At 32.1% G+C, this 12,099-nt stretch overlaps 1 protein-coding gene across 7 annotated transcripts in view; it reads right to left on the minus strand.

Annotated features, from left to right (window-relative positions):
• LOC110999218 (putative polypeptide N-acetylgalactosaminyltransferase 9) overlaps window positions 1-12,099 on the minus strand; it is a 141,734-nt gene that overhangs the window by 8,367 nt on the left and 121,268 nt on the right. For 6 of the 7 annotated variants that reach the window (XM_045630996.1, XM_022268169.2, XM_022268167.2 and 3 more), the window contains 3 exons: window positions 2,898-2,924; window positions 1,674-2,201; window positions 432-476 (listed from right to left, as the gene is read on the minus strand). In XM_045630996.1, coding sequence (XP_045486952.1) covers window positions 432-476; window positions 1,674-1,905 — 277 coding nt within the window. In that variant the 5' untranslated portion in view covers window positions 1,906-2,201; window positions 2,898-2,924. The remainder of the gene's footprint in view (window positions 1-431; window positions 477-1,673; window positions 2,202-2,897; window positions 2,925-12,099) is intronic. The other variant, XM_022268170.2, reaches the window with a different exon arrangement.

The following is a 12,099-nucleotide window of genomic DNA, read 5'->3' on the forward strand; positions in this document are numbered from 1 at the left end:
GGAAATAGTAAAAGAATCTTTTTAATATAAAAACGAAGACGTCAAGTTACTGAGTTGTCTGCGTAAATAAATTTAATAATATGATATTCATACAATATATGATTTTAATAATTATATAATAGAACACTGACTGTACGCACGCTGGAATACTTTAAACCTTAATATAGATAGCAATACCGTATGTAACATTAAAACAATTATCGATACCAAGCGCAAACACAACTTTTAAGAAGTATATAAAATTGAGGAACAAGACATCTATATCGAAGAGTAAATAAACACTATTTTTATATAACAGCACAGGTAGAGATTATGTTTGAAGGTAATTACAATAACAGCCTTCAGAAACTATTATGTGCAATTGTGAAGGTTAACTTATTTACTAAATGTTAAACAATTAATTAATATACATATAATGAAACATGCATTACCTTCGATGCCTGCGATGCGACCGATCCAATCGACCCGAGTTCGTGCTGTGATGGATAAATATATGTTATCATGCAATATCTCTATACATATACCATTTTGCACTTAACATATTATTTTCACTTAACATATTTTTTTCAAAATGAATTGGAACATAAAATCTATAGTAAATATCTTAAAACCACAAAAGTAATCCGCGAGGTCAGGTCTGCCATGATAATATTTTAAAAATTTGTACCAAAAAAAGAAAGAGTTTTTAGTTCTAATTATAAAATTAGAATCATTGTTTTATATGGACTCATTTTGCACATTATTATTACCAAAATTTATTTCGTATTAAGTCTTTTACTTTAAAATATTTTTTTAACTAAAATTTCTTATGAAAATAACCGATGTATATAACGACATGAGATCTTTAGTTAAGTGCAAAGGTATACTGGTTTATCCATACTAATAAATATACAAAGGCTTCTTTCTTATCACGATTTTATATGCGATGACACAAAATATCCCATCACCATGTATTACGCTCTCAAAACGTTAGAATAATTTTTCATATTATAATTTATGTTATCAAAGCTGTATTTTATTAATATGTATATATACATTTTAAGCCTTAAGTAAGATTTGTCGCGTGTGATAATGACTAAAGATAAATTATCTATTTCACACATCGACAGATTTTGTAAGGTGTCAAAAATAAGGAGTGGAAATCTTAAAACTATACATAAACAAACAGGCAAATTTTTTAAGCATTTACATAAAATAGAATTTGTCTTTTACTAATACGATCCGTAATTGCAGTCGTGATCAAAACAATGGCATGCAATGTGGCTAAGACTTCGTCTAATGATCGTATTAGATTCTAAACTCCTAACTAAGAATACAAAAGGGGTTCTCGAATGGAGCCATTATTTACAAGGGTCATAAAATCCCAACAGGCGATGGAGCGTAACGGGAAAACGTGGCATATAAATTTTAAAATAATTGCATATTTTATAACGGAAAATTCACAGCGAACCACTACGAGGCTGCCACAGTTTTATATCCACATGGGCGAATTCACTTCGATAACGAAATGAAAAAAGAAACATTATTTCTATCGATTTTAATGTGGTTTTCTTGTTCAGGCGTAGCTCGTAAAATCGGAGAGAACGATTATTGGATTTTAAACTGTGCATATTGTTTAATCATGCAACGTCTCAATGCCAAAGCGCATACAATTTTTATACTAAAATACATACCATCAGAGAGATTATTTCCATATGATTCGCTTTTTCTCTTGGTTGATGTCGGCTTCGCCATTTTCAACGGTTTGGCTTCCGGATCCTCGTACTCCATGGGCGCAGCGCCTATCGCATTCCTGGTGGCGCCATTCGTTGTCAACAGCGCTACCATGAACCACAGCGCAGTCAGTATTAATACAGCCTTCAGGATCAGAGTCCTTCTCCGTAAGAAAAACATACTGTACTTCATCGTCAATCACTTTCTATAATAATTTATATCTAGGAATACTTTTTGTAGATTTTGAGCAATATCGTTTACTATCTATAATCACATATAGGTGACTAGCATAATGAGATATGTCCAATGATGATTCTCCGATATGATACAAGATATGATGATTTTAGGGCTTAATATAATTTACATGACTTTGGCTTTTAAAACTAAACTATGGCCCTATATTCGCTAATATAAGTTTCTTCCTAGTTCTCAAATTCATCTCTGGCCATTCCTTCGTCTAACGTAGTCCATTTTAGCTTTCATCAAATCTGTAACAATAATAGCACAGATAAGGAAACTATCTTGTAATTGCGCTGTCAACAAGATGACGCCGTAAAAAGAATTCGAACTGACTAAAATAAGACTCGACAAAACACGTCAAGGGTAGACAATGAACAGATGAATAGCTATTTTCGTATAGTCACCGATTTTTCGTTAAATTTCCGCCCCCGGGTATATCAGTTAATTGGGTGTTTATGATGATGAAAAATGGACCATTATCCACCACAATACAGATCATAGTCGCCTGAAGAATAAATTTTCATAGGTAGAGATTACGGCTAAAATATGAAATTTCTGATAGAATCTGATTGCATCGATGCAGCAATCTTACGCTTTTTGAACACAAAATGCGAAATGATATCAACATTACTATATTGTATTGCAAAGGGAAATAATATCTTGCAATGCTTTCTTGTTTTTTTATATAAAATACTATTTTCCAACTTGGAGCCGAGGGCGGAAAAATGATTGTTAATTGGAAAATTTATTAAAATTATTTGAGATTAGAATTTAATGTCTTCATTACATGTATGCATACTATGTATCGCTAAAAAATTACTAGTAATTTAAATACAAAAATTATGATATGTATCATGTATGTTGTTCAATTAATTATTTAATTAAGAAATTGATTAAGGCTAAGGAAAAATTTAAAATAATAGGGCCAATTTCACCAAACTTACGCTTTGTTTATATGAGGTTGTTGAAATCTGTAACAAAAAAACATAATGTTAATAATATAATTACTAGATTTTACTTTTTGGTTTGGTAATATTTATGTAATGATAATAATTTGTTCCAATTAGCTACAACACTAATCCTTTTTAGTTAGTAAGTAATAATTGTTTTGTAAATACTGTTATCTAGATGTAATATAGTATCGATAGTTAAAAGAAATGCATAGTTGTACAAATTAAATATATTTACTATGTAACAGGAGTTAAGTTATGTGAAGTTATATGGACACTCGCATTGCCAGGAAGCTCGGAAGTGCGTTGTCGACCTTTTAAGAAATAGTACGCTCTTTTCTTTTCCCTAAGTCAAATTGGTTCGGAAATACCAATTACCGGAAATGAATACCTTCCTACTTCAAGCGGCTTAATAATATATTCCAACCTACGAATATTCACTGTTATTACGGCTTATTTTTACACAAAAATATTAAATTAAAATCAGCTATGATTAAAAAAAGCCTTTCTATATTTTTAAAATCATCTTTCTTGAGTCCGCGATCCGCTTTAATTAATGAAGGAAATTGCTTTATAAACAAAATTCGACAGGTGGACCTCCTTGAATAATTGCTTGATGTCTTTAATCAATTAGAATTTTATTAAAATAACCTGATATTGGAATGTAAAGTTGGTGTCGAAATTAAAACGCGCTTCCTACCTTCTGTAATTGAATTAAAATAACTGTTTGTGTCATTAAATATTCCATTATAACAAGCCGATGTTTTTACATATTTTATAAAATAAAATATATTTATTATGGAAGATAAGATACAGGTATCACTTATTCCACGTCATTAAATTTAAATCTGTAGACATCCCTACTCATTGGCAAAGAAGACATTGACAAGAAAAAGCCGGTGTAAAAAAACTCTCGGTACTCATTTAAAAAAGAAAATCATCAAACAACACTTATTTTAAAACAAATATCGCAAATTAATTAGAAGTAGCCTGTCTAGCACTAGTTCAAGGCGCTTTTATCAACCAGATAATCGTTAAGTCTAACCACTATATTTAGCGTTAATCATTTGTCTGATACGCCTCACTAATACGATGTTCAGTTGGAAAAACATTAAAACCTCACTTATCTACCTGATACTATCGACAGCTTTTATCAAACAAAGTATATTTACACCATATTTAAACTCTACGCCGAAAAGTTTAGCAATTTTTTTATGAAAATATCCTTATTTGTATGCCGCTCACAATTTCGTGAAACCACCCTTTTGATATCAAAGTTTTACCACAAATATACGAACCACCTCTGAATTAGGATACTTCATTTAAAAATCTACCGCAGACGCTAATATAAAACAAAAGTTCGGGTCTCTTGGTATTATTGTGTACTGTAAATATTAGAGTACTCAGAATTAAAGTTTTCTTTGTTAAACTTTGCTAATGATACTGCAGTACTATAATTAACCTTTTTTTTATAGAACAGGGGGCAAACGTGCAAGAGGCTCACCTGATGTTAAGTGATACCGCCGCCCATGGACACTTAATGCCAGAGGGCTCGCGAGTGCGTTGCCGGTCTCTTTTCTTGAAAGTTGAATTGATTCGGAAATACTGCAGTGGCCAGCTGGTCCCACGAAGTGGTGGCGCGCGTAAATTATTTAGAGTAACAATACCTTTGTTAACACTAAAAAATCATACATAGTGATTTATTCTAAATGACTGAAGCGTCACAAAGAAGCCTACGCAAGCGACCATGGACCTTAACTGGATCCGACTTCTCATCCTGACTGCTAAAAGTTTACTGTTGGCGCAGCAATAATTTCTCATGTCGTCAAGTTTACCAGTTATGGCACTTCGGCTTTGACAATAGTTATTATTATTTAAAATGAAAATTACTATGACAGAGTACTGCAGTATGATAATAATATATGCAAATATACAAAATAGTATTTCAATTTATGCAATAACTTTTAGTAATTTCTACACTTCCAAAGTTCTTAAATACCAAAGAGATTGCAGAAACGTCTTGCGCGTTATCTTTAGTTTCTTTTCACAAGACTCGCTCCTACGAGAGCATCTTTTTACAGCAGTTTTTGCATTATTATCCACTAGGGTACCTGCATATTTTTGCTTTTATTGTATTCTGAACTCGAAAAAGTAAAAATAATTTCAAATCATTTATTTCAATTAAACCACCTAAAATGGCACATTTGAACGTTAAATAAAATATAACGATGTGTCTAGTTGCCCCTTCTTAAAGGTAGTTTCGTGTGGAGAAGAAGGAGCAAGAAACTTCACACTTACTGTTTTAACATAAAATTTACAATATCTGTATACCTTAGTTAAATAATAATATGTGAAGACAATGTACTCCTAGAATAAAACTACTATACAGGTCTATTACTGTATTGTTAGTATTCATGTACCTCACATATGTAAAAATATCGAAATCGTAGAATATTATGCATTAAAGAGTAATAAAAAAAAGTATAAAACAGATAAAAAAATAACCAATTGATTTAGTCAAGGCTCTATGATTGTCTTATGGAGCAGGACTAGAATGTTTCCAAGCATTGTATGCTTCTTATCTTGAACATAATCCTCTAATATCTTTCTTTCTAAATGCGTTTGATTACTCGTTAATTTTTTATCACCAATTAGTAATAATAGTTAAGTTTTTGATTACGAATGTATATCTGCGGTCTTCAAAATTACTATGGCCATATAGCAAAATAAAATAGTGCGTAACTCCGCGTGAAAAAATATCGTAATGTGTTAATGAAAATAGGAAGGGATTGAAAATTGATTTTCAGTGAAATGATATTGTTTCTTTACCTTTACTAACATTTCTTACAATTCACAATTGATCGCAACTTTAAATTTTTTTTTCGAGTAGAGAAATGTCCAAATCTATAACATATACTATGGGTTTATAATAACTAAAGATACGAAAATTCTTCTTCTCTCTCGCTCTATTTCCACTCCACAGGAGCGTTAAACTTTTAACGCAACCATCTTGGAAGTCGCGTTAGAAGTTTCACATAAAAAATATCCGAAATGATCAGCCTACGTGCTTACCAAATTGTCACAACATATTTTGTCGGGAATCGACGAAGCCCTCTGGGAATTTTTCTGACAATATAACATGTTTGGGTATTACTTATCTTGTCTTGTAGCAAATTGTCAACAAATATTATAGTATCATTTTCAGTAGAAAATCCAGTGTAAGAGGTGACCTTATTATATGGAACGTTTCCGAGGAATTGCAATATAATAACGATCACTTCTCCGTCGGAGTTTGAATAGAAAACAATGATTAAATTCTTTAAGATTAATCGTATTTAAGACATAGACATGAGAAAGAGTTAACCAGCTTTTTTATAAAAATGCCTAGTAGATAACATTAATTATATGTGGAATATTTATTAGCCACTAGGATAAAAATGCGAGATGAATTCTTGCGAATTTTAAAATACTAAAACTAGCGTGGTTTAGCGTGGGAATCTGAACACTAAACTCCAGCGAACTAGCACGCTAGTTCCACCAAACGGACATTAATAATAATGATGAACTTATGTTCATTTCAGTTCATTTTGGTTATCCAAATACTAAATTTTCTTAATATAAAATTAGTACATTTTATGCAAATTTATAACAAATCTAATGAAGTAGACATCAATTTGAAACACATATTAAATATTTCAATCCATTGCGTTTTACCTACTATAGTGCCGGTATTAAAGCCATCAAATGAAGGTACTAAAGTAATTAAGTTTAATATAAGGGGCATTTAAACTTGAGGCTCAACATTAATACGGCCTAATGGTGTTCATTTATTTTGTCGCTCCGAAGGGACGTTCAGTAAATGTTGGGATTTGTGTAACCTATTCTATTAGTCGAACTTATTCCTTCGTATACCCCAATGTCAACAATATTTTAAATGTTTAAGTGGAACAAGTGTTAAAGCCTATAAAATCGTGTGTGAATTATTTGCATTGTAGCCAATCAATCTTATTCCAGATTTTTTCCAAGAGTGATGTTCCCATCACGGGTAAAACGCCTAGCTAAACATCAAGATATTTTAAGATTAAAGACGATGTTACTGAACGATAACTGAGTGTATAAATACCAGACATAAGCCAGCAGAATATAAAACGAAAAACATCAACACGTTTCCTTGAATTTATGACTTAAAAATATTTTGTAATATTTCCAAAATGACTACGGAGAAACGGGTTACATTATTTAATGTTTATAAAAAAATAACCACATGAAGGGCGTTCAACTGATTAGGCCATATTGCCAGAAGAAAACCGAATAGTCTGGACAGAATGGAAGCAGTGATAGCAGGAGATGTCGAGTTTCAAATTAAGAAAATTATGGTTCTCGATATCTTTTTGTGACAAGGTGAGGATAGAGTGTGGAGGCAGCAAGTCGATGTATCGTTTTATCGCTAGTTTAGTCTACCATTCCATGAACGGTGATGCAACTAATAATAATATCATTACTTTGTGGGAACATAATGTATACACATCTTTTTAGCGCGCACATCCGAGAATTGCAGAAGCCTGCAGCGAGTTCAATGCCCTAACACTAATGACATTTGCAAGTATTAATGCCATACACGTCCACTTGTAATCCATTTTATTTGTCTGTTAATCCACTTAGTTGTTGCAGTCCAGTTAATTCTGCAAAGAAAACTACAAAAGCTAAGGATTTTAAGTTTAATCTTATCTTTGCGCAATCTTCACTGTGTACACAATATTATTGTGCCAGAATAGATTTTATATTCTTTATAAGAAATACAAGCAGTGCTTCGTAAATATGAATAAATTTTCTAATTAACAATGTAATTATGGGTTCAGCTACATTGTTATTATCAGTGTGTCTATATGGTATAATTATTACCATCAGAGTGATGAATTTAATATAGAGGAGGCCTAAATTTCGATATAAATTGCCTTGGGCATAGTGGTATTTAAAAGTATTTATTACCTAGTTTCGTTTGTTTTATTGAATTGTTTTGTTATTATTTATTAACTACTAAGTTGTTCTCCGAAGCTTTAATTAAGAAACGAACTTCTGAAGGTTCGAGAAAACTTTGCACGATACAAATTATGAAAGATTAACTTCTATGATTACAATCTGGATATTAATTTAATTTAATATATTTATTTTTTATTTATATTACTAATAAAATTACAAATAAATTCCATCCACGAAAACTTCAATTTTTGTCTACAAAACTAAGGTCTACTAAAACCTATTTTTTATTTATTTTTATAGGTCATCTGATGTTGAAGTGACACTGCGTCCATGTGCACTCTCAATTCCGAAGGGCTCGCGAGTGCATCGCCGGCCTTTCAATAATTGGTACGCTCTTTTCCTGAAGTATCCTAAGTCAAATTGGCTCGGAAATACTTCCAGAGGAAGCTGGAAGCCTTATAGGATGTTATACGAAAGTATGACTTTGAGATTACCATATATTTTTCTTTATGGATGCTACTCATTTCAATCTGCTTCAAATTTATATAACTTGTAAGGGGAAAAATAGTTATACAGAAAAAAAGTGTAAGAATATTCATCCCGAGATTACATAAAGCTTTTAACATACGTAAGCTTAATCGACCGTCATATACTAGAGAAGTTGCAATGCAAGCAAAAATCCACGTCCAAAAATTATTCGCTCTTTCGCAGGAACGAGGAACTTGCATAATTCATACGATTGGAAAGCAAGCGCGATTCTCTTGATTTTTCCAAAGAAGCAGGATGATGTATGGAAACTTATTCATGGTTATCTGATGCTATGACGACCGGGGTGAGATACAGTAGTATTATATGTAGCTTCGAACTATTCAATGAATAATTCTTTACCCACTTAACAATTTTATTATTAATAAATAGCTATTCATATATAATTAATAAATAGCTAATTCAAATAAAACTTCTTTAAAATGTTGTTTTGAAGTGAAACTTCTTTAGGCGCATGAGGTTATTTTTTTTGCGGATGAAACGTCGAGAATCTCGATCGAAAGATCGGGAAAAAAAAAACTTTATTGGTTGATGCATTCGTTTAGTAGTTTTTATATTTTAGAAGTTTAGATGGCAATTCCGTCGCATAACGTTGCAGTAAACGCAATTTTTTTAATTTCTTTTATATTATCATTAACACGTATACAGTGTGTTAACAGTGTAAATATAGATATACAAATACATGGGCTGGTACATGATTATCTATTGGGGCGTTTACCTTAATAATAATTATGTTACAAAAAAAATTACTCTGACGTTGGCTGGAACAGATCGCTTGTTAGTTAAGGCCGCCCGTTGCATCCCTTGTGATTTTTATGTATTGTGTCATTTGTATATCTATGCAACGAAGTGTAAATAAATAAATAAATTTCTTAGAGTATAGACACATCTCTCGTTTAAAGTTATATGTCGTTCTCTGCTTTCACATAAAGTATTTCTGAAAATTCAAGCCAGCGAACTGGAAACAACGCGGCATTGACGTGTCGGCATCAGAACGCTTAATGAGACCGCAGATGAGCCGCACAGAGTTGTAATTGCCCATACATTGACTTCATTCACCTTTATTAAATTTATATTTTTTTCCAACACAAAAACATACAGTAACCTAAATATTAATAATACTAAAAAAAGTTTGGTCCCTGTGGCAGTGCTGTTTAAATGCTGGCAGTATTTCCTCGATGTATTCCAATACTTATTTGAGCGAGTGAAAACAAATAAAAAAAATTGGGTTTTTTATATAACAAACAAACGGGCTCACCCCATGTTACACCACATTGCCAGAAAGGTCGCAAGTGCGTTACCGGCATTTTAAATATTGGTACGCTCTTTTGTTGAAGGAATCTGGTCGAACCAGTAAAATGTAACGGTTTTATAGTATTGTCTTTTATTGACATAACTTTTACACATTTAAAGAAAAACACTTTTTTACGGATTAAGAGAAGATATAATGATAAAGTTAAATAAGTTTGAAATTATGTATAATTAATTATAAGTTTAAATACAATAATACATAACTTTAATCCGTAAAAAAGTTTTTTTCTTATTTACTTAATTTAATGGTTTTTATATTTTTTTAATAGCCAGATGTTTAGTATACTGTGTGGTTTAATTTAAATAAACATTATTAATATGTATAACAATCCTGGCATATATGATAAACTACAGTTGAAATAGGCAATCTGAATTAAACTGATACCAATTGCGATTAATGTACCAAAGATTTTAGTAATACAGCTATAGCCAAGACGACAGGATCACGTATACAACCAAAGCCATAAATAAAATAAATACAGGATACGCGAGCCTGCGACAGACATTCTCTTAGCATAAAATATTAAACGCCACATATAAATTGTTCAACCCGTAAATTCACCGTGAACTCACCTCTACTTATTTAATTCAAGACTCTACCGCATTTTCTCAATTGTTTTCTACCAAATTGTACGATGTTTTATTGAAATACATAAACATTCACGCCACATAAGTGTTAACATCTGTGGTTTTATCACAGAGTAGAATATAAATTCTTTGACGCAGTGGAAAATGTTTGTTTTTCCCATATTTATTTTTTATTAATTTAATTTAGAATATTATATATATAATATTTCATAGCATATATGTGTTTACTGTTAGTAAGACGATTAGGCGTATTTCATGCAAGTAACGAATTCTTAAAATCCCTTAAACTGTGAAAGTCAGAAGAAGACGAATCAATCTATGCAATGGAAAAGAGTACCGAGAGTTTTTTACGCCGGCTTTTCCCCTCGGCCTACACTCTCTGTCTTCTTTGCCGATGAGTAGAGATGCCAACAGGTTCAAATTAAATGACGTGGAATAAGTGATACCATGATGACCTTATGTTCTAAAATAAACGTATTTTAATTTTAATGATGGAGTAAAAAAGTAAGATAAGATAAAAATCGAGCGTTGTATGAATAGTAACAAAAACTGTTAAGAATCTTTCTAAAAGTTTATAGAGAAGTGTAGAACTCCAGCGTGCGACTCTCATCCCTGGGGTCGTAGGATCGGTCCCCGGCCGTGCACCAATGTTATGCGCATTTGACACGCACTCTTTCGGCGAAAGGAAACCGGCATGCCTTAGACCCAGAAAGTCGCTGTGCCTATTAGAAATGATCTAAAAGGTAGTACTGCCATTGGGATGTTGGTATATGAATCATAAACTACGCTCAGCTAATGCCAGTTTGACATGAAAAGGAAAGTGAATTTTACTCTTCGGTCATTCGTCAGTCCCATTCATGTGAAAGCGGTTTATTTGATCTTCGATCGGTCCCCTAGTTTCCCTCATCGCAGATATCCATTACGCGTTCGCTTTCTAGATTAGCCATTAATAAAGTCACGATTTACATTTGGTTTCTAGAAAAATATTTTACCGTCTGTCAAGTATAATAACGACGTATAGGCGGTGCCCCCTACAGTCCTTAAACAAATCTACTCCCTAATAATTTGTGATTCCGTAAGTTTTCTTTTTGTTGTACCAGACAACTAAACGAGTCTTAGACCAACCAAACTTTGGGAATTGCAATTTTAGCAACGGCTTGTGGCGCTACTAGTCATCTTGTCTTTTATTATTCAAATCTATTTCACAACATTTTGCTTTTAATACCATATCGACGACTCTTTGAAACAAAAATATTTCCAAATAGATTCTCAACATATATCTCTTTTGGATATTACAAAAAGGTGGTATAGAATATTTGTGTTATTACCAATAAAATATGAGAAAACAATATATTTAAGAAGTATTCAAATAAAAACAGTAAGATTACATTAAGAAATCATAAAACCGGAAAGTACAGCAAAGTCAACATCCTATCCAACAATACCGGAAATTCGGGAATCTCGGCATCGCTATTTTATTTTTCTTATGTTCGGGGTGAATCGTACTTTCACAAAAGTTAGCTAAAGAAATAGTCCTTTATTTTCCGACTTCAGAATCTTTTATTATGTCTATTTTGAGTCTAGTATAAAACTCGTAACCAAAACAGTTCAAATATTTTTTTTTATTACACGTTTATAGACAAAAAAATTACTCAATGAAGGCAGTTATAAAATCAAAGCGATTTTCCACTGCTGGTGTGCGAATTGGCAGGTGCCAATTCTTTAAACTAAGGTTAGTTGTTACAACATTGCGCGAACGATTAAGAACCCG

The sequence above is a fragment of the Pieris rapae genome, chromosome 14 (genome assembly GCF_905147795.1).
Source record: "Pieris rapae chromosome 14, ilPieRapa1.1, whole genome shotgun sequence".
Lineage (NCBI taxonomy): Eukaryota > Metazoa > Arthropoda > Insecta > Lepidoptera > Pieridae > Pieris > Pieris rapae.